Below are 24736 nucleotides of genomic sequence, written 5' to 3'. Positions count from 1 at the left end.
TAATAATAATAATAATAATAATAATAATAATAATAATAATAATAATAATAATAATAATAATAATAATAATAATAATAATAATAATAATAATAATAATAATAATAATAATAATAATAATAATAATAATAATAATAATAATAATAATAATAATAATAATAATAATAATAATAATAATAATAATAATAATAATAATAATAATAATAATAATAATAATAATAATAATAATAATAATAATAATAATAATAATAATAATAATAATAATAATAATAATAATAATAATAATAATAATAATAATAATAATAATAATAATAATAATACTTTTCATGCATTCCGTGCTTATTTTAGGTAAGACATTTCTCAAAAACTATCATCAAATCTGATTTGATCTAAAAATTATCATAGTGAGGTCCACGTTATCATGGCAGTGGAGAAAAATAGGAAAACAGCGGTGCTGATTCTCTGCCTTGTCACTGCCTTCTACAGAGGGTAATATTTTTAAATTTTAGACTGTGTCGAGGTCCAAGTTATAATGGCAGTGGAGAAAGATAGGAAGACAGCTTTGCGATTCAGAATATTTTGAGAAAGTGATTCAAATATTTTGGGAGGAACAACGTTAAAGATCGTGTTTATGTTCCTCCCTTAGCACTCGATATTCTTGAGCTAAAAACCAGGGTAACTGATGCAGTAGCTACAGTCCGAGATGACATCTTGCGAACAGTCTGGGGTGAATTTGGCTACCGCCTAGATGTCGTCCGAGCCTCAAAAGGAGGGCACATAGAACACTTATAATACATCATCATAGACTCGTTACTTCTGTGAGTAATTTAATCTTCCGGTAGTCGGGCACTACTCAATCACACAAGCAGTCGCGTGTTGTATTTTTTACAACATCAAATTTTCCAAGTGTTATGTACCCTGTTTACTGTCAAAACATATTAATTAATTATATAGTTACTATTCCATCTTCTTGGATTATTTCACACCTATGAACATTTGGATGATTACCATTTCATAGCCCAATAAGCCTATGGCAAAGGCAATAAGGATATCAAGCAAAGCCAAGGATATCAAGCAAGCATTCTGAGTTATTGGTTCGAATACAGTCTCCGTATACAGTTTTTCCTATCTTATGCACAGTGCGACTTATGCATTGTCGCGACTAAATAGCACCTAAAGACTGAACCATTGCTCGGTTGATACTGCAACTTAGTGGAGTGATGAAGGGAAAGTTTTGGAATGCATAGGTGATTCATTCTCTGACACCATCCCATACAATAGTTTTGTGCAGCAAAAAACTGACACTGTTGTACTTTTTACAACAGCGCGACTGCCGGAAGGTTAATGTAAAATTGGTTTGTGTGCACAATTTAAAAATAAATATAACTGTTTCAAATTGGGTCATTCTCTTTGAAACATTTGGTATATATTTCACCTATAAATTATATAACAACAACAACAAAATTACTAAATTCAAAATTATCACTTGTCAATTATTCTGAAGGAGTATTCTCGGATTAAAATGAGAAGTGCGTGACATACACATAACCTTTTGGACTCCATTACCATAAAAATTTGAAAGAGGAATAGCACAAGCTTAGCTTAGTTTTCCTCTTTCAGATTATGATATCTCTTATTATAAATCATTGCTGTAATAACTGTATTGATAAATAAATGATATTGATTGTTTCTTTATTGATTCATACAATAAGTACATCATATAAACATGATGTTAATATTGATTGATTGATTGATTGATATTGATTGATTGTTTGCAGGTTTCATGATGTTCTCAGTATGGGCGTGGACTATCGTCTGTGCGCCTGACGTTTTCGTCTGGAATTTGTGCTTCACATTCCTAAACGTCTTCCAATTGGTCTATGTCATCTATCAGATGAGACCAGTCAAATTCGATCCTGAACTTGAGGAAGTCTATCACACACTTTTCCGTCCTTTCAAGGTGAGGAAATTGCGTAAATCAAGTTTTAAATATTACAATTTTCCGTTTTTGAAAATGTTTCTTCTAAGTTTTGGGTTTTAAGCCAGTTGTTCCTTTCCCAGTCATTCATAGTTGAGAATGATATATGTATCAATGTTTAAATAAACAAGTATAAATAAAAATGTTTTTTCAAGTCTGGGTCGGATTTATGAAAGTTTGGAAAATGCAGATTGAAGCTGCCAACACACTATCTACTGTACATGTAATAGATAGATTTAGATAGTAATGTGAAAGTTTTCAATAGATGGGCCCGGTTGCACAAAACTTTGACTATGATTTAATGTCACAAGAACCAATCCGAGAAGGTTTTATTTGATTTGATTTGATTAAATTTTCTCCCTGGAGACTCTTAAAAGAGTATAGGAAATCATCAAGGACTATTTGTCAAAAAAATAAAGGAATACATATAAACATATATTATATACATCACATTCCACTTCCACAATGTACATTGCAATTTAATCCTCCCAAAAGCCTCATTCTCCATCCATAAATTATTGAATACTGTAGTAAACCCCGTTTGCTAAATATTTTCTCAATAGTTTTTTGAAAATATCCTTATTCTCATTTTCTCTCAAAGCTGACGGCAGTTTACTCATAAATTTCATACCCATATAAGAAGGCTTATTTTCATACTGAGCTGTCCTATGGTATTGTGCAGAAAATTTACTATTATTTCTAGTGTCATAATTATGTATGTCACAGTTTCTTATAATTTTTTTATCTCTTATATACATGATCACTTCGAAAATGTACAGTGCAGGCACAGTTAGTAGTCCTAGATCTTTAAAATACTCTCTGCAGGACTCTAATGGCTTAAGACCTTTAATCGCTCTCACAGCTCTCTTTTGCATTCTAAAGATTCTATCTAAATTTTTGAGACTGGAGCCCCCCCAAACCAATATTGCATACCGAATATGTGACATTATGAGGGCATGATATACTGTACATGTTAAGATAGTGTTCCCAGCACTTAATCTTGAAATCTGCCTGAGTGCAAACACTCCAGATGATATTTTACAGCACAAATGATCAATATAGTTATCCCAAGACAAGTTCTGGTCCAGCAAGACACCTAGAAATTTCACAGACAGAGGTTGTTCAACATTCACTCCATTTATTTGAACGTTTATCTCTTCAAGATCTCTATAATTATTTCTATGTTTGAACTGCAAGAACTGCGTTTTAGTTTCGTTCACTTTGAGGTTATGTTGACTGAGGAATTGGGCTATGGAATGTACATTGATAAAAGTATCTAATTCTAATTTTTCTGCATCCTTTGCACTACAAATGTAGGATGTGTCGTCAGCATACATCAAAACCTTACCACTTGTTATTATTTGTGGTAAATCGTTAACATATAAAATGAATAATAATGATCCCTTTTGAAAAGAAGTCTTCTCTGATTGGTTCTCGTGGCATTTAATCATGATTTAAATTGAATGGCTTTTGTGCAACCTGGTTACACGTATTATTTAGATGGTCGTTTTCTAGTTGCTTCCTCCACGGAGTAAAGAACACTCATTTCCTTATTCCGTGCTTCCTCTATCTACAAGACTATAGTGAGGTCCACGTTAAAATGGAAGTGGAGAAAGATAGAAGAACAACGTTGCCGATCCTCTGTCTTGTCAATGCTTTCTATAGATGATAGCTGATACAGGTTCATTGATGTAATATCAACTCTTCATTCTCGTTTAAAATAATCAATTATATTTTATCAAGCAAAAAATTATATTTTTCAATAATTGAGATGAAATATTTTGTTAGTTAATTATTAATTCTACATAGTTGAAAGACGATCCGGCTGCAGAGCTAAGCGAGAAAGAGATAGCGCTATCCGCTTTGTTGAATGATAGACAAGGTTAGCGATACCATTGCTAATCAAATACTGCCATTATAACGTGGACCTCACTATAGCGTACTATTGGGCTTGTTTGCTAAGGTTTTCTTTGTGCGGTGATATGTCATGAAGATGGAGTGGGTGATTCGGTCCCAAGAGAGTCATTATGTGGTCTAATGGTCTTTACAGTTTCTTTTTTGTCTTTGTTTCTTGTTTTAATTTATATTTTCCATTTTCATTTTTTTCACTTTCAAGTGTGCTCCTTGTTTCAAGCTCTATTCTTTTTGAGTTTTTCACATTATTTTGTTGTTTATGTATTGTTTTATAATGATTTTGTTTTGTTTTATGTATTGTTTTATAATGATTTTGTTTTGTTTTATGTATTGTTTTATAATGATTTTGTTTTGTTTTATGTATTGTTTTATAATGATTTTGAGTCGTCGATTAGTCTTGTTGGAAATGACCAAGAGTCATCATTGAAACAACAAAAGAATCATTGGAGAGAGAAAATAGTCATTGCACAATTCACACTTGCAGAAGCTGGCTATGGATACCGTAGAGCATAGACTCTCATCATTAGTCAACATGTAAGTATTTGAATTCTTGAACCTGGTTTCCTACCTGGATACAGTGTCCGTATCCGGTTCAGTGAAAATACTTTCCCCATGAGTTCTAAGGGGCGTATTCATACTCGTTAGGCCGGGCTGAATGGGAATGGTCCCATTAGAAATCATGGGAAGAATATTTTCACTGAAGCACGGACTCGGTTATTAATATGTGGGAACCCACCTTTATTCTTCTTTTAGAAGGTTGAGGAGAATAACGTTTAACCCTTTTTCTAATTTTCAAACTGTAAACGTTTCTATACGTTTCGTACGTTTCTGAGGAACACAGAAAGGTACGGGCTACTCCAAGAGATCCTTCAAGGCAAGATAAACAGCAAGAGAAAACCGGGTCGAAGAAGAATATCTTGGTTGGCAAATCTGAGGAAGTGGTTCGGTAAAACATCAGTAGAAATCTTCCGAATCGCAACCAACAAAATCAAGATAGCCATGCTGATAGCCAACATCCAGAACAGATAGGCACTTAGAGAAGAAGAAGAAACGTTTCTATTATTGCGCTGAAAATTAGGATTATTTTTAAAGTGTTCTCATTTTTCTGGGGTCCACAAGTGAATATTGTGTACTGGATCGTATTTTCACAGGACTCTTACTATTTATTCATTCATTTATTCATACGCAAATACAATTGAAAATACAAATGACTATCATGTTTTTTGTGATATAATAATTTATAATATCATGAAGGAAGGAATTGGAGTACCCCTTATACATGTACGGGATAGAAATACTCGTTTGACGCATTATCTCTTATATGAACTGATTAACTTGCAATTTTACATGAAGATTCTGAATTAATCGAGGATGGATATAGGCTTACAGTACTTCCATCTCTATTAACAATCAATTTTAATTCAATAGTTGAAAAGAATGCTGCCCTTGGAGATAAGGCAGTGATAAGATCAAGGTTTTTGAGAGATGTCAAGAGATTTGTAATGGAATGTGAGAATATAGATACTTTTTTTAGAATTCTCATGTAGACTTGTATATAATAATATTGTACAACATACTTCGAAGCTAAAAATGATAAATCATCGATACTGTTATGTAATATGTGTCACTTCATATGCGACTGTCGGCCTCAGTAACTACATTTTAGCGCTATAGTTTTGTAATCAATTTTATATCACCATCTCAAACAAGTTTAGTACCTCGAGATGCAAATACTCAATTGGCATTGCATTTTATTTTGTAATAGTATTTACTCATGTTGTAAAATTTGTATTGCTTTTATTATGTATTTTCTAAGATGTTGTAATTTTATATTTCTGCCAGTAAATCAATTTTCAATTTATTCAATTCGAGATTCTAAATTTTGAAAACAATAAAATCCCTACCAAACGGAGCTTTCTCCAAGTGACTCCGTGGATTGTTGATTCAAGTAGATGTTAAGCATGTTTGACTTCTGGATTCAACTTGAATTTTGAAGCTAAAATCAACCTACAAATGGGAAAATGAGATAAAAATAGTTGCCTGTCAATGTAGAATGTATTAATGAAACTAAATAGAAAAGTATGATGCAAGAAAAACATGAAAAGTGAGAAGAAAACTTTGAGATTGATGAGGTTTTTTACTTGATAGTTATATACTTTTGAAGTTATGAAAACTTGAATTCGATTAATCTTTACTTCAAGTTTTCAAAATCGACCATTCAACTCTAACGTTCAAGAAAAATCTCAAATTCAAGTGAACTTGACTAATAATGTAAACCATACTTCAAGAGTTGTACCTTAAACTACTAACAAGCGTTGAAGTCATTTTAATCATGTAATACTACAGAGGAAAGATAGCATGAGAAGATATCCCATGGTATAAGTCCTTATGTTCCAGATTTCAAGCCGATTGTTTTCTAACTCAAGCCGATTAATTTCGACTTACTTTTTTGTTGGGGTGAGAGTGTAGAAACGGCACAGTATGAGAGACTACCAGCGTCATATAGCTTCAAAAAAGAACTTCTAGGAGTATCAGCTTGAGTTAACAGTGAAATTTGCAACATAAACGTCCCATACCATGTGATATCTTTTTATGCTATCTTTTCTCTAAGGTTGTACTTATGAAGTGACATTCCACCTCAACTTTAAATAATGTGTTAATAAAACATGAAATTAAATTAAATCTTAAGTAATAAATTTGTAATTTATGTAATAAATAAGTAGAAATTTGAGATTAAATTTAATCCACAAATGTAAATAAATTATAAATTGCATTTATTCAAATGTATAAGCAGTAGCAGAAATCTTCAGGATGATTTACAGCATTTAATGAGGATTATCGTTTAATAATAATTAAATTTAATGTTTTAGGTGACCCGTATGCAGTTCAAGAAGCTGGTAGCGACAGACTTTGCGCAGATAATGTCTCTGCACGCGGGCGAGGCGTATGCCATGCAGAATCTGACACGCACCGACCGTCTGGGTCTTCTGCTGACTGGGAAAGTGAATGTGTTGTCAGACCAGCAATTCCTGCATCCCATCCTGCCCTGCGAGTTCCTCGACTCGCCTGAGTTCGAGAGCAGGGCCAACATGGACGACAAGTTCAAGGTGGGTTTGAAGGGTTGTCGGAAACGGGTTGAGTAGTACTTTCTCTGTGGTTTGAACTGGATGACAGATTAAATGAAAAGTTCAAGGTGAGATGGAAGGGTTGTCGGAAACAGGTTTAAGGTGGGTTTGAAGGGTTGTCGAAAACGGGTTGAGTACTTTCTCTGTGGTTTGAACTGGATGGCAGATTCAATGACAAGTTCAAGGTGAGTTTGAAGGGTTATCGGAAACGGGTTCAAGGTGGGTTTGAAGGGTTGTCGGAACTGGGTTGAGCACTTTCTCTTTGGTTTGAACTGGATGACACATTCATTCACAAGTTCAAGTTGAGTTTGAAGGGTTGTCGGAAACAGGTTGAAGGTGGGTTTGAAGGGTTATCGGAAACGAGTTTAAAGTCGGTTTGAAGGGTTGTCGGAAACGATTTCAAGTTGGGTTTGAAGGTTTGTCAGAAACGGGTTTGTATGTGGGCAGTATCATAGAGGAAAAATAGAATATTTAAGAATGTTATATTAGACATAAGAATATTATATTCCATAGTACAGGGCTTTTATGTTCCACTGTCAACTCAAGCCAATAGTCCTAGTAGCTCTTTTTCGTGAAGGTATGTGACGCTGGTAGTCTCTCATACTGTGCCATTCTTACACTCTCACCCCAACAAAACACTAATAATTTACATCATCAATAGAAAAATTACAACATATAGAGGCTTACAGCTTTATGCCAAAACAGGCCTCATCAACCTAATAGACAGTTACTGTCTATTGAATGAAAATGAAACCAATTACTGTCGACTACTGTAGTCGACAGTAATTGGTTTCATTTTACAAAAACTGGCTTAAAATTTGGAACATAAACCATGGGATATCTTCGTATGTGGTTACAGGTGTCAATAGTTGCTGCAACTTTCCGTTGATAGGTGTCAATAGTTGCGGCAACTTTCCGTTTATAGTATGTCAACAGTTGTAGCAACTTTTAATTGTTTATGTGTAATTATTGTGATAGCAGGTGTCGATAATTGCAGCAACTTTTAGTTGACTATGTGCAATTGTGGTTGCAGGTGTCAATAGTTGCAGCAAATTTTCGTTGACTGTGTGTCAATAGTTGCGGCGTGTCAATAGTTGCGGCAACTTTCCGTTAATTGTGTGGAATTGTGGTTTCAGGTGTCAATAGTTGCAGCAACTTTCCGTTCATTGTGTGCAATTGTGGCTGCAGGTTTCAATAGTTGCAGCAACTTTCCGTTTATAGCATGTCAATAGTTGTAGTAAATTCCAGTTGGTTGTGTGTATTGTGGTTGCAGGTGTCAATAGTTGCAACAACTTTCTGATAACAGTGTGTCAATAGTCGCGGCAACTATCCGTTAATTGTAGGCTATGCAATTTTGGTTGCAGGTGTCAATAGTTGCGGCGACTTTTCGTTTATAGTATGTCAACAGTTGTATCAACTTTCAATTGATTGTGTGTAATTGTGATAGCAGGTGTCGATAATTGCAGCAACTTTTAGTTGACTATGTGCAATTGTGGTTGCAGGTGTCAATAGTTGCAGCAACTTTCTGATAACAGTGTGTCAATAGTCGCGGCAACAATCCGTTAATTGTAGGCTATGCAATTTTGGTTGCAGGTGTCAATAGTTGTGGCAACTTTCCCTTGATAGTGTGTCGAAAGTTGCAGCAACTTTCAGTTGATTGTGTGTAATATTAATATTGTGGTTGCAGGTTTCAATAGTTGCGGCAACTAGTTGCAGATACGTGTACTGGCAACGGACTGCTCTCGAGTATCTATTTGTGAAGGAGACCTATTTGGCAACTGTGGTATCAACTTTAGTTGCTCGTGACATCACAACCAAACTATATGCCATGAACAATAAGGTATTATTCCTGTTAGAATGAATTGATTTTTGAAAATAAATAATCAGAACGTGGAGGTGTAAGTAAAAATTCCAAGTGATGAAATTCCTGTTAGAATGAATTGATTTTTGAAAATAAATAATCAGAACGAGGCGGTGTAAGTGAAAATTCCAAGTGATGAAATTCCTGTTAGAATGAATTGATTTTTGAAAATAAATTATCAGAACGTGGAGGTGTAGGTGTAAATTTCATGTGATGAAACTTCAACCCAATATAACATTCATGAAATTGATTGTACGAAGAACGTGACATTTGATATTACGGTGATGCATAACATCCGAAAGGATCTTTCCAGCAATAAAAGTCATGATAATTAATAAACAAATAGTTTCAAATAATAATTTCACTTGTTTTTTTTCCTAACAGATTGTAACCGAGAAAGGCATACATCTAGATATAAGGCTTCCCAGTATCACATCTTCACTTTCCTCTTCAGAACGCAAAAATGCTTCCTTGAAAGCTCTTAAGAGACATAATGCTATGTTATCTAGCAACTGTCCCAATTCGCCTGAGTCAGGTAAATATAAACTCACTTACTTTATAATAATGGTATTATTAATATAAAAAGTAATATCAAATCTGATTAATTTATCCATAAACTCATTTACTCATATGAAATATAAACTCAATTACTTCATAATAATGGTATTATTAATATAAAAAGTAATATAAAATCTGATTAATTTATCCATTTAATGATTAGTAGACATTGTTTACATGTGTTATAAGCTGTTATTATAATGGTATTATTAATATAAAAATTAATATCAAATCTGATCAATTTATCCATTTAATGATTAGTAGACATTGTTTACATGTGTTATAAGCAGTTATTACATGACTACCTATTTAATATGAAATCTTTCATCATATACGGATGGGGTTCAGACCAAACGAATTTATTTATTAAATAAATAAATAAATTTTTATTGTCATTAAGCAACATTGGCAATAGACAAAGTCAAAACTAATACTACACATTATACAAGTCAGAAGGTTATAAGTTAATGTAATTAAAAGTATATACGATATACATATATAAACACATAAACATAACTACATCTAAAGTAAACCCAGAAGAATTCAAATATTCATCACTATACAAACAACAGTACAAACAAGGCCCTGTCAAAATGGTTGAAACAAGAAAGAAAAGCTTTAAGCAATCATGGAATCAAACATCAATAATCATATCGGAATCTAAGAACTCTTGTATAGAATTGCATTCAACTAGATCACGAATTCTGAAGCATGAAACACATAGAGACAACTATATGAAAAGCATGATAAATTATGTCTCCAAAACTATCCAATGATAGTTGTAATATTACATTTTTCTTCTCACATTTAAATCGAATCTTCAATTCGAGATCTATGAAACTTTATAGTAAATGTCAGAGTTATCAATAGACGGATAAACTTTTTGACGGAGAATTTATTATCGTAAATGTTTGTTGCATTGTTCCATAATGTCACCGAGGCAGGGTTAACAAAATAACAGAATAAATGGTTTATTTAAATAGAATATATGTATAAAAATATAAAATAACATTTTCAAATTAAAGTTTTATTGAGAACAGATGTAGAATGTGAATTCTAAATTTATAAGTTATAATTTTGTGTTGACGTGTCTGTAAAGATCGATATTGAAGAGGGCGTTGTCTTTCGTGACTGGCAAATTGTGTCCTTTTTCCTGTTGGACCTTCTTCTGAAACTAATGGCTGGCTGTTGCTTGTATAATTTTGTGCTCTGAGTTATTGTCTGTTTAAATGAATTTATTAATGTTTTAGATTGAAGTTTATATAAATTTTTGTGCAAAATTCGCTATTAGTGTAGTAAAGCCAATAGCCACTGTGTTTCAACTGTAAACTAGATAAGTATTTTAGTTCGTAGTTACTTGAAATCATTAAGCTTATAAGTTATTGTTCGTTTTATATTTCTGTGTTTTTGCAAAAATTTTCATCTGAAGATTATAAGTTAATTTGCTCTGAAAACTGGATTTCTCATTCATAGGCAATAGATCCATTCACAGTTTATCAAGTATCTATTTTATTGGAGCCGACAACTTTCCTTAGTGTGATAGGTGTTATATGCTATTCCAACCGTTTAAGGAAAAATTGGTAGCACGGCAAATGGTACGCCCTGGTGTGGGACTGAATCACCACATTTGTTCCAAATGTTACCCCTGTGGTGGGACCGAATTACAAAATAAATATGTCCCAAATGGTACCCTATGAAATCCCTGGTTATAAAAATTATTAGTAGATAGATATCTTGATAGGTTATGAATGGTTTGTTGCTGAGTGGGAAGTCGGTTCAAGAGAGATCAAGTTTTAATGAATCAGTGCATATTACAAAATGGCAAACATTAAAAATGATCTGAATCTTATAGCATTCTTAACACAAAAGTTTGATGAGCAAAATGCTAAGTTAGACCAAATGTTTAAAAATCAAAATGCTAGGTTTGATGATATGAAGCAAGAATGTACTAGCATTAGACTAGAGCAGGTTAGTATAAACCTTCTATTGAAAAATGCAAATGAAACAGTGAAAGATAATCATGAAGATGAAAACAAATTGAAGCAGGATGATAGTAGTGTTAAGTTACAAGATCAACTCATTCAAGTTTCTGAAAATGTAGGCCTAGTTACTGTTGTTGAAAAAGTCAACCATAGTGAAAATGTAGAATTGAGTAAAGAAGTAGGTAGGGAGTTGTCTTCATTGAAAGTCAACTATCAAGAAAGTACTATTGCTACATTGAAGGTTAGGAAAACAGTAAACAAATCAAATGTTTCTATGGATCAGATTACTACATCAAAAGTTAGGAAGATTGTAAACAAAATGAATGATTACATGAGACAGGTTTCTGTGGAGGTTAGGAACAATGTGAACAAAATGAATGTTGCTTTGAGTCAAGTTGATGAGTTCAACTTTCAACTGAGAATTGAAAAGATGTATGCAATGCATTCTCAAGTGAGCATGATTGACTTTTGTGAGCAAAATTGCTTTGTTAAAACAAATGAACCCATGAAGAAAATCATGCTATTGAAGAAAACAAAACGCAAAGTTTCCATTGATGTATTAGTATTCAAAGGTTGTTTCAAGTTGCTTATTTACAAGATGATGACAATGAATCACATGATGAAAGGGTATTCCCCAACACACAATGATTAGGAATCCTGTGTTATGCCGGGATTCAGAATAGCATAATCGCTACACAGTGTATGGTAAGAGTCCATAATTGTGTCTTTTTTCTTTCCTGTAGCCTATTTTCTTGGCCCTTAATCTTTTCAATTTTCGATTCTTTCCTGTCTTTGTGTAATATTCAGTAAATTTCTTCTATGATGCATATCTTAACCAATCTTGTCCATAGTCATTTAAATTTGTATTTTTTCTGAAATAATTTTAGAAGTTGAAATAGTAGCTTATTTTCCTAATCTTTAATTTGTTGATAAAACTTAACTTTTCTAAAATCTACCCATTGTAGTGTAAAGAATTGTGTGCTTGTGACATATTTTTTCATCATGTATCACTTATGTGAAGTGTATCAATTTTGTGTGTGTTGTTTTAGGGAATTTATTTACCCAGTTTTCTTTTTCTCTTGTTTGTATTTTTTAGGGAACTTATTTACCCAGTATTTCATCTTGATCATCTTTGTATCATAATCTTGAAATGTTTATACTTATTATACAGTCTTTAAATTTTAAATTATTTTAAAAAATAATTGATTTAATTTAAAACGTTGTGTTATATTATCAATTGAAATGAGTTAAAGGCTAAAATTTTTCTAAAGTGTTTTGTAATTGATATTTTTTTTTCAAATTTTAAAACTGTTTGTTCTATAAATTTTGATATGATTGATTATCGTTTGAAATGGATGCTGGAGTGTATGTAGAATTTTAGTGGGGTTTGTTGATTAGAATTTTGCTGGTATGTGATTGTTTTTTGAGATGGAAACCCATTATTGCCTAAAGAAGGAATAACAGAGGTTATGACTTAGAGAGGCAGTAATGAGATAATATTTTTTGTGTTGATTAACAATGTTGATTGCCATAGATGCAAAAATTAATGATTAATAATGTTGATTGCCATAGATGCAAAATGATGATTACTTATGAATATTGTTTGCCTTTGAAGCAAAATGTTATTGATGTTTTGAATGGTTTCTTGTTTAATGTTTGATAGTAAAGTTTTGTCATGAAATGTAGTTTGTGTTTAGAACATTGAAGAGTCGAAATAAACTGTAGTATCCAACAAACGATGATTAACAATATTAGATAATTTGCTTTTTATACAATTTTTGAACAAAATTAAAACTAAATAATTTTGAAACCCTGAATGATAAATCATAAATGTGAAATGAACATGCTATAAATGAAATGTTATATTAATAATGAAATGCAAATATATTATGAAATGATTGAATAGAAGACCAAATGTCTGAAATTATTGAAATATGTATTGAAATTAAATTTTTGTTGTGTTGTTATGATGTTTGTTTTTTACAATTTTGATAATGATACAGGGTGTTATGAAATTATATTTCTATTTTGAAGAATGGATTAAAATGTTGATATTTGAACAGTGAATAGATGAAAATGAATGATTTTTTTTAAATTTATCATTGATATGTCCATATTTCACAATTTATGTATTGCTGACTGTATAATAAGATGTTAACAAATTTCAATTTCATAGATACTTAAAATAATTTTTATGTGTATTAGATTGTATGGATAGCCTAATCAAGTTTTTCTTCTTAGTTTATAAGCATTTTAAGATAACAGGTACAGCACAGACATTAACATTGAAATAGTTATCATGTGAATCTCGAAATCAGTAACAAGTGAACGCCATGAAGAGTGTTAAGAACATTTGGGTGATTTTCAAACTAGTGTGACATAACTACGCCAATATCTACGCCTAAATCTACGCTGCGGCCAATACCAATAACTACGCTAATGTCAACGCCAATAACTACGCCAAAATCTACGCCAATGCCTGTGCTGATGTCAACGCCAATAGCTACGCCGAAGCCAATATCTGCGCCAATGCTGATGCAAAAATCAATGCCAATAGCTATGCCAAAGCCTGCGCCAATGCTGATGCCAACAACAAAAGCCAATGCCAATAGCTACGTCAATACCAATAACTACGCCAATGTCAACACCAATATCAACACCAATAACTACGCCAAAATCTACGCCGATGCCTGCGCCGAAGCCAATATCTGCGCCAATGCTGATGCCAAAATCTGCGCCAATGCTGATGCCAAAATCTGCGCCAATGCTGATGCCAAAATCTGCGCCAACGCTGATGCCAACAACAATGTCAACACCAATAACTATGCCAAAGCCTGCGCCAATGCTGATGTCAACAACAAAAATCAATGCCAAAATCTGCGCCAATGCCAACAACAAAAATCAATGCCAATAGCTACGCCAATGCCTGCGCCAATGCCAATAGCTACGCCAATGCCAAAATCTGTGCCAATGCCAACAACAAAAATCAATGCAAATAGCTACGCCAATGCCTGCGCCAATGCTGATACCAAAATCAACGCCGATGCCTGTGCTGATGTCAATGCCTGCGCCAATGCCAATGCCAATGCCTGCGCCAATGCCAATATTAACGCCGATGCCAAAGCCGACACCAAAGCATACGCCAATAGCAATGCCAATGCTTATTGCTGACTCGGTATCTCAAACTTCAACACTACTGCATTACCTGGAGGTAACTGCCATCCATGTTCACATTCACAACTTTGAATTCAGAAGAACAGTCACAGTATCATGAAAGAATTGATTCAAAAAAAAAAAAAAATCCTCTCCTAAATTATTCCTGTATGCAGAACTCTAAACCTTGAAAGCTGAAAATATCAAAAAACCAAACTTTACCTAAATTAATCCTCACCTAAATTAATCCTGTATGCAGCGTCTATCTCTTTTCCAAAAAACAAATTACATTGTCATTTCAAGCCTGAAATGTACATTGTATAATTACAAATATGATACAAAATTTATGTGACTCTGTATTGAATTTGGAATGCAGCCGTCTACTACAAACATGAAGAAATGCTAACAGAGATGTCACCTGTATCGAGTTTGGTATGCAGCAGTCGACTACAAGTATCAGCCCAACAATACGTGCATCCAGATCAGCCCAACACTAACGTCATCACACTGGAGTCACACTAAACTGAAAATCATACTGAGTGCCTTAACGGACTGTTTTCCAAAATGTGCATCAATAAAATCAACAGCGTCAATAGTGAAAGAAATGAACATTTTTTGATTTATTGAAATTTTATGTGAAAATTAAATGTAACAATTCATCAATTCATTTAAAAAATAATAATAATAATAAATTTTTCATTCAACATACTAAATTTTTTTATGCAATAAAAATTAAATTTTTCTATTTATTAAATTTGTGTGCAATTTCAAAAAACTATTCTTTACATATTAAACTTTCTGTTGAGATATTTTTCTTTAAATTATAAAGCTAAATCAAAAGTAATATTGATATTCTATATTTTGAGATATTGTTTGGAAACATATAACAAACGCTATTGATGAATTTTTATAATAATTTTCAATATTTTTGGATGACATGTAATGTTTTTCTAGAAAAAATTGTTACTGTTCTCGAATTTAAATTTCAACAATTTTCATTAGGGTCAATGTAAATTTTTTCTTTAAATTTTTCAAACAGTAAAATTTTTTTTATGTCAAGAGGGGGGTATTTGTAATATTACATTTTTCTTCTCACATTTAAATCGAATCTTCAATTCGAGATCTATGAAACTTTATAGTAAATGTCAGAGTTATCAATAGACGGATAAACTTTTGACGGAGAATTTATTATCGTAAATGTTTGTTGCATTGTTCCATAATGTCACCGAGGCAGGGTTAACAAAATAACAGAATAAATGGTTTATTTAAATAGAATATATGTATAAAAATATAAAATAACATTTTCAAATTAAAGTTTTATTGAGAACAGATGTAGAATGTGAATTCTAAATTTATAAGTTATAATTTTGTGTTGACGTGTCTGTAAAGATCGATATTGAAGAGGGCGTTGTCTTTCGTGACTGGCAAATTGTGTCCTTTTTCCTGTTGGACCTTCTTCTGAAACTAATGGCTGGCTGTTGCTTGTATAATTTTGTGCTCTGAGTTATTGTCTGTTTAAATGAATTTATTAATGTTTTAGATTGAAGTTTATATAAATTTTTGTGCAAAATTCGCTATTAGTGTAGTAAAGCCAATAGCCACTGTGTTTCAACTGTAAACTAGATAAGTATTTTAGTTCGTAGTTACTTGAAATCATTAAGCTTATAAGTTATTGTTCGTTTTATATTTCTGTGTTTTTGCAAAAATTTTCATCTGAAGATTATAAGTTAATTTGCTCTGAAAACTGGATTTCTCATTCATAGGCAATAGATCCATTCACAGTTTATCAAGTATCTATTTTATTGGAGCCGACAACTTTCCTTAGTGTGATAGGTGTTATATGCTATTCCAACCGTTTAAGGAAAAATTGGTAGCACGGCATAGTTTTCATAGGTTTTCTGGAGTTTTTAAACTGGCTTTATTCAGATTTTTATCAATCTTTGTTCAAAACAAGCATTTATTCGTTTGGTCTAACCTCAGCCTGATATTTATTCATTTATTTATTTCATTGACAATCACAAATCATAATAATAATAAATAATATGATTGGGATAAGACAACCGGCATAGCCCAAAACTTTCCTCCCAAATTTATACAAATAAAAGTTTCAAAAAAGAATTAGGTTAAGATTTCACTTTTCACTTTTTTATTAGTTTTCTGAAACACATTATTTGCAATATGGTTCATATCAGCTGATCATTGTTGTCAAAATAATTTTATGAATAATCAAAAGTATGACTGAAACAATAAAATAGAGACTCTTCCAAACATGCGTTAGTTTATTATTGTTTTACATGATTAAACAATTAAAATTCAAAAATGTGTAATTGTTAGGGCCAGAATTGATTGAATATATACCGGTACTGTAGTTTCCTGTTTAAAATCAGGGTGATAACTATCCTTGGACACTGAAACATGCAAGAATGTCAACTTTTTCATTTATCTCATCATTATTTGAATTTATTCCATAAACTCATATACTCATTATACATGAATCTTACATCAGTTTTCTTAATTTTATACTTTTAATCAATTCATAGTTCATGTTTAAATGAGTTCATCAGCAAGAAAAATTGGATATTGTATTTATAAACGTCACTTGAATTGATTGACACATGATAGATATTCATCAATGATTTCCAAGTCATTTGATTCCAATTTTCAAGTTTTTAGAAATATGATTTATGAAATAAGATTATAGGAATAGATTATAGAAATATGGTTTATAGAAATAAACCCTCAGTATCTAAGTACAAAAACAAACCATGAACCTCTTTTCAATACCGTACTAAGTACGGTACCTATTTTTTATATATACACTGAAATATATAACGAATACACATCAATATCTGTAATAAACACATTAATCTAAGTAATAAATTAAGGTTTAGTTTGATAATGTTTTTCATAATACTGTGTGCTGACTCATTTTATTTTTTTGCAAAGTTTACTATACTCCAGGAGTGGTGAAGTCAGAAAAAGTATGTCAGTCAGGTATTTTTGATTGTGTCCTTGAGTCGAGTAAAAACTTCATAAGTATCATAAATTCATAAACCTTCATTAATCATTTATTATTATTCCAAGCTATTTATGCCATTAGATCGGGGGTTCCAATACATTAGTCAAACCATAGAGAAACAATAGCGTAAGTAGATATCCCATGGTATAGGGAGTTTATGTCGTAACTTTTACTGTTATCTCAAGCCGATTACTGTCGATTATTGTCGATTTTTACTGTTTTGTTGGGGTGAGAGTGTATGAACGGCACAATATGAGAGACTAACAGTGTCATACAACTTCAAGGGAAAGAACTACGTGAACTATCGGCTTGAGATAACAGTAAAAGTTACGACATAAACTCCCTATACGATGGGATATCTACTTACGCTATTGTTTCTCTATGGTCAAACTAACTTTTGGATGTAATCTATGATACAATGGGCTATTCTGGGCACTACCTCCGTAAACAAAGCCGTAGTGCATTCGTATGACGTCAGCAGAGGTAGGGCTCCTACACCAATAAAAATTCGTTGATTCCAGCTGATCTATATCAGTTAGTGTTTTTATTGGTGTAGGAGCCCTACCTGTGCTGACGTCACATGAATGCACTACGCCTTTGTTTCCGGAGGTAGTACTCTCAGTCGGTTGCTTGGAGATCAAGAGTTGATCTCCGGTTAATTTTTAATCAACGATTAAATCTTGATCGACCTCAAGTAACCGGCTGTTAGTCTGTGAATTATAGGTTATTTTCACTAGTTAGTATCTAATGTATTTAAACCTCAAATAAAAGCCTTCATAGAGCTTCCACATTGTAAGCTAGGCTTTCATATTCTTATAAGAGGTATAGATTATATTAATATTGTTTAATTTATTATATTCTATGATAGTATATTTAGTTTCTCTGTTTCAATATTTTTCCTTCTTTACAAATCTCTTCCAATTACTGCGAAATATTCAGTAACTTATTAACTTGTATTTTTATAATTTTTAATTTTTAAATATTATTTTTTAGTTCGTGATATAAAATATCTTGACAATCACAGTATTTTAATGATGTTACCGTCACCGATTTCGTAAAAAAATTCTAAAATGATAGTCACCATAGTGAGGTTCACGTTATAATGGCAGTGTTTGATTAGCAATGGTATTGCTATCCTTGTCTATCATTCAACAAAGCCGATAGCGCTATCTCTATCTCGCTTTGCTCTGTTGCCAGATCGTCTTTGAACAATGTAGAATAAATAATTAAGTAACAAAATATATCATCTTAATTATGTAAATTCATTATGATATAATTGAAAAATATAATTTCTGGCTTAATAAAATATAATTGATTATTTCAAACGAGAATGAACTGTAAATATTACATTAATAAACCTGTATCAGCTACCGTCTATATAAGGCATTGACAAGACACAGGATCGGCAACGTTGTTCTTCTATCTTTCTCCACTGCCATTATAACGTGGACCTCACTATAGTCTTTGTTCATATAATGTAAATAGTTAGTGATAAATTCATGGAAATTCAGTAGAATTTTGTAAATTGAGAACTAAACTTTTTCAAAAACATCCTTGGCACTTGAGACAGATCTCATTGGCTTCACTGTAAATTTCACGATTTCAAGTCACAATTTTTGATGCATAACAAATACCTCACTAGTTCAGGTACATCATGATTGGATTCAAGCAGCACTGCTATGAAAATATTGCATTTTTGTAGAGATTGATTTAGTGATAGTAATTACTATTATAATATAGTAATTGTGTAATAGTTTGAGCACTGCACTAATATTCACCAACACTATTAGTGCTTATAGAATTTGTTTAGATAATAGAATAATGTGAAGATGATCTTATCACGTAGTAAGGCATAATATAGTGATACTGTAATTCAAAAAATATAAATATAAAATACAAAATATAACATGTATAACAAATATATTAAAAAATTGTATAATAAAATAATTATGTTTATGTTTTGTCAATATTCTCAAACTATTGAATTACAACTGAATCCACTGCCAGCATTAATAATAAATAAATAAATAAATGTTTATTTCCCAAAAAAACTGAAACTACATCATCAATTACACAAAATATTAGATAAATTACAATATTACATACAAAAGTTAGTTACAAAAAATTCTTTTAATGTGTCCTCTACTTGTTTAGTTTTTTCTGTGTGGAAATTGACCTACTCCACTATGGCGTACCATGTTCTAGAGTAGGTAATGTATTTCAAAAGAAATGCAGAATGTTTCAAGTGAATCTTACTAACTTCAAATTATTATTAAACAAAAATTCCAATTAAATGCTGTAAATCACCCCGAAGACTTCTGCTACTGCAAATATTGACAACAGGGTAAACAGCTAGATGGAAATTCGATGAGCGCTACTATACAAAAAACATTTGTCAGCCCGGGAATCGAACCCAGTACCTCCTAATTGCCGTTCAGGAATGCTTACTCTTACACCAAACTGACAATCTCTGGATGGCAGCGCTCATTTTATTTTCGTTTAATAATAACACACTTTTTTCTATGTACACGAGAAAAGTGTGAAAATGATCGCTAGACGGTTGAAAGTTCTTCAGTCAGTAAGTAAACGTTTTCAATTATTTACTTAATATTTGACTGATTGTCTTGTTTTAATACATAGAAAAAAGTGTGTTAATACATAGCAGCTCGGAATGGATCAAGAAACCATCACAAATAATAATAATTATTCATTAATTAGCATTTGAACAATGCAACTTCCATTTTATTTCCATCTATTATTAACATTCATTGATCATTAATATTAATATTGTTATCAGCACTTGAATATTATGGAAATTTCTACAATCCTTGACTGCATTTTAATTTTGAACTCTGAAATGTTGTGCTTTGGAAAAACTTCCACTGCATAGTTAGATGTTTGAAGGAACCGGAACTGATAGTTCTTATATAAATCCCACAACAACGATATCCCCCTACATTACAAGGTTTTTTGTTTGTTTTTTTGTGAATTTACATTCTATGTAGACCAGCAATGTAACCACACCAGAGCACAAATTAATCTATTGAATGGCCCATAGCATAATTGTATCATTAAAATTGTATTCTATCTTCAAGTCCATCTATAAAATGCACCGTGATTCAAAAAGAATACCACAACTTTGAAAATCTGTATTTAATCAAGGAAACATAATAGAAACTTGGGTTGTAAATCAAAATGAAGAGTATTAAAATAAGTTCTTCCTCACTGGAAAACAAGTTCACAAATGTTCAATGTGACCCCCTCCAGACACTCGAGTGATATCAATACGATACTCGAACTCGTTGCACACCCTCAGTAGCATATCGGGCGTAACAGTTTGTATAGCTGCTGTTATTTCTTGTCTGAGCTCCTCAATATTAGCTGGTGGAGGCGGTCGATACACCTTATCCTCTACGTACCCCCATAGAAAAAAATCGTAGGGTGTGAGGTCAGGGCTTGTTGGAGGCCAGTGATGAAGTGCTCTTTCTCGAGCTGCTTGGCGGCCGATCCATTGCCTCGGATAGTTTTCATTCAAATAGGCACGGACAGATGAGTGCCAATGGGACTAAATAAGCAACTAAAAAAAACTTAAGAGCTTCCTCGAATCGATCACAGATATGCTCCACTCTCCGTTTATTCTTTGCAGAGTTATCAATTTCCAAAGTTGTGGTATTCCTTTTGAATCACGGTGTATTATCACCTCTTTAGTTCATATTTTGTAGAATTCATTGGGGTTGGCTAAGTAAATCTTTGGTTATAGTGAATAATATATTCAAGCCATGAATGTGGAAATAGAACCTAATTTCTCGTCTCAGTGCCAGTTGAAACGGATTCTCAGTTTTAACTTGATTAGATCCATATTAAGTGCCGTTTGCAGAGTATCAGTTCAAACTAAATTTCATTTTAAACTGGATTGAACAGACTGATGAAAAATCACTTCCTAGGTGTTCAAATGTGGCCTCGCACACAGACATTGTATTATTAGTCATCCCATCATCACCTAGGCTTAAAATACTTCTAGAAAGTCGCCTTTGTAAAATAATAAAAAAAGACATCCGTCTGTCTGCATATGTCTGCTCACGTCTGCATGTAGACCTGTCTGCTCACGTCTGCATGTAGACTTTGGTTTTGGAAATGGTTTTTTCTCCCCGTCTGTCTTTAAGTCTGTCTATTGCTGTATGCGTTTACGTGTCAGGTATTTATCATATATCAAGGCCCGGTTGCACAGAAGCCTGTCAAATTTTAATCGTGATTAAACTCCACGAGAACCAATCAGAGAAGGTTCTCCTGAAAAGGAAGCTTCTCTGATTGATTCTTGTTACATTCAATAGGGATTAAATCTTAACAGAATTTTGCGCAACCGGGTGTACGTGTATGAGCACTACCTCCTTAAACAAATCCATAGTGCATTCTGGTGACGTCAGCACAGGTAGGGCTCCTACACCAATAAAAATGTGTTGATTTCAGCTGATCTATATCAGCTAGTGCTTTTATTGGTGTAGGAGCCCTACCTGTGCTGACGTCACCAGAATTCACTATGGCTTTGTTTACGGAGGTAGTGGTTCAAGCCAGAATATTGTAATCTCAGATCCAACATAATCCAATAGATGTAATTCAGTTAAATTTAGGTGTAATTTCGTTCGATTTTGATTTAATTCTGTTTAATTTTGTTTTGACAGTTGCTAACAGCCGCGAGCGACTTTTGAAAGAGAAAAAGAAAGAAACGGATGTGATTGGCGGAGGCGTAGTGCTAGCTAACGGCCGATTGGTCGAGATGACGCCGCTGCAAGAGCTCTCCTCCAATGAGGACCTCGTAAATCTGTCCAGCTCTCCTATTGACAGTTGGCTCGAGACATCCTCCAAATATCATAGCTGTGAAATTGTCGATAGTTGAACAATGTAGGCCCTTATGCACCACCCAGGTCCACCAACCCAACCTCATCTAACCATAGAGTAAAGATAGCTTAAGAAGGATAGCTCATTATTTAGCTTAAGGCGCATTTTCGTTTGTGCGTAAATTTCTGCAGTCTACTACGACAAGCATTGTTGACATTTTTATTGTCCAAATTTCAAGTGTGCTAAAACAGCTGATCAAATAACTTTTCATTATTTGTCTTTATTATTAAAGAATTAATCATTTCTAATAATATCAACATATTGCCATTTAAAAGTATAAGTTCAACCTGCCCCAATAAAACATAAATAATTGAACATAATCTTTTAGGTTATGTAGACAAATTGAAATCTACCCAATCTGAGATCCTCACCCTGTCGTGGTCGACGACGGCATTTAAGCACAAACGAAACCCCAGCTTCCATGTTATAATTATCCATTTATTAGCTTATTATTAAGCTTATAGAGAGGTCTATGCTATAATTATTCATTTTTGTCATAGTCATTCAATTTCAGCTTTTTTACATCCATGAAATCAAGCCGGTAGACAGCTGATTGTAGAACAAATAAACATACGATTCTCATTACAGCATACTATACTAGTACATACATTTTTTGGACTCAAAAAAGTGTGTGAATTAAGTTATCATTTACATAACCTCTAGACTGTTGTTTTTACCTGCATTGTATCTATTGTCTATGAATTTATTTTGCTTACAGTGAAGTATGTTTCCTAGTTCCGAATTTTGAACAGCAAAACTGGTACAAAAACCGCCTTTTAGCGCTCATAACTACAATCAAGAAATTCCTGATTCGAAACTTTTAAACTAGCTTATGTTTATAGAATGCATGTAGTAATGTCAGCACAAGCAGGTAATGTTTTCTGTTTCTCAATTATTCTTTTTTAGATCATAATGACAAAAAATAGTGTAAGTTACTTGGACGTGAATGTCTTTTGCAGTGCTCGAATGAAACATCATTCTCGCCTGCAAAAGGCCCCTTCCCGTCCTTGTGACTTGAGATACTATTATCAGCTTATTATTTAGCTAATAATGAGGTCCACGTTATAATTATTTATTATTATTATTTATTATTTATAATTATTTATTATTTAGTGAGGTATATAAAGTGAGGTTCTCTTTATAATAGCTTATATACTATCTTTTCTCTATGGTTCAACTTGAAATACAAAAGCAAATACATTTATCTGAAATACATACTGTATTCTACATTTTGATTGTATAACTACAATTATATATTATTCTTTATTAATAATCATTTGTTGCTGTATCAGTTATGAATCATTTTGAAAAATAGTCAACTATTTTCAATTATGAACGTGAATTGAATGTAAAATGAATAAATCGATGATGGCTTGGAATTTTTCACTGGTTCTCTTTTCATCTATCACTTTCCATACGAATCTGTTGTGCACAAATCAAATTCAAATATTATTTACTCTATAAAAAATACAGAGGTTACATTGCAATACTAAATGTTTTACTGGAATACCCTTCCAAGACTATTCGTCTAGTGTAGGCGTGAGTTTCTGTTAGGTGTGAGTTGTGTAATCAATTAATGATTACATCCTCTCAATTGTCCAGTTGATAATGACAGTTCAAACTTGATAATGACATCCTCTTAACTGTTCAGTCTTTTCAAATTCAATCAATTTTTCAAGAGAATAAATATCCTCTTTATGCTTCAATCCCTTAATATCAATTTGGAAACCTTTATTGAAAAATCTTTAATGGAATAATATAACATTGGTTATCTCATTTAAGATGGTCAGTTGTGAAGAAAGGAATCAAATGACGCCGTAAAATGAGGTAGGGTAATTTAACGACAGTCATGTCACGAGAGGGTAGATGTCTGGGTGTCACCCCAACAACTTGTCCCTCCGTCAGGATGTCAGTAGGTGACATGCTGACGGGGGGCCAAGTTGACGGTAGCAATATATTTTCGCTAGGGCTTGAGCTGTCGCCTGTGCTCAAAATGTCAAGGTGACAAGTAGACGGGATGACACCCTGCCACCTACCGATTTCACCAATGTGATGACATATTATTGTTCGTCTCGTCAAGTAGTATCATTTCTGAGAGTTTGTGCGATTTTAATTTTTGACCATTTTTGCAAAATTCATGATGTTTTATTCATAGTTTTCGTGGAAAATTAAAATCTCCCAGGATTTCGTGAAAAATACAAATCTCCCAGATTTGGTTGATATTCGGGCTATTGATAGAGAGGTTGACCTAAC

At 32.7% G+C, this 24736-nt stretch overlaps 1 protein-coding gene across 2 annotated transcripts; it reads left to right on the top strand.

Moving 5' to 3' along the window:
• The first annotated feature begins 320 nt into the window (after positions 1-320).
• On the top strand, positions 321-23863 carry LOC111053390 (popeye domain-containing protein 3). Of its 2 annotated transcripts, XM_039438369.1 has the most exons (7): positions 321-345; positions 1776-1957; positions 6760-6996; positions 8702-8854; positions 9260-9410; positions 17515-17562; positions 22267-23856. In XM_039438369.1, exons 1-7 carry the CDS (start codon positions 324-326, stop codon positions 22479-22481), a joined length of 1008 nt encoding a protein of 335 aa, XP_039294303.1. In that variant the 5' UTR covers positions 321-323; the 3' UTR covers positions 22482-23856. The 2 variants fall into 2 exon arrangements, with proteins under 2 accessions (XP_039294303.1, XP_039294304.1); XM_039438370.1 differs by lacking the exon at positions 17515-17562 and having other exon boundaries at positions 22267-23863.
• Positions 23864-24736: the final 873 nt, after the last annotated feature.

The sequence above is a fragment of the Nilaparvata lugens genome, chromosome 11 (genome assembly GCF_014356525.2).
Source record: "Nilaparvata lugens isolate BPH chromosome 11, ASM1435652v1, whole genome shotgun sequence".
NCBI classification, from domain to species: Eukaryota; Metazoa; Arthropoda; class Insecta; order Hemiptera; family Delphacidae; genus Nilaparvata; species Nilaparvata lugens.
This window is presented reverse-complemented; position numbering and strand designations above follow the sequence as displayed.

What these genes read in the sequence shown, in the direction of transcription:
- LOC111053390 (XM_039438369.1), top strand. Translation starts at nt 324, where the DNA reads ATGCATTCCGTGCTTATTTTAG. An exon ending in GCATTCCGTGCTTATTTTAG is followed by an intron (nt 346 to 1,775) that starts GTAAGACATTTC and finishes GATTGTTTGCAG; the next exon opens with GTTTCATGATGTTCTCAGTA. An exon ending in AGAAAAAGTATGTCAGTCAG is followed by an intron (nt 17,563 to 22,266) that starts GTATTTTTGATT and finishes TTGTTTTGACAG; the next exon opens with TTGCTAACAGCCGCGAGCGA.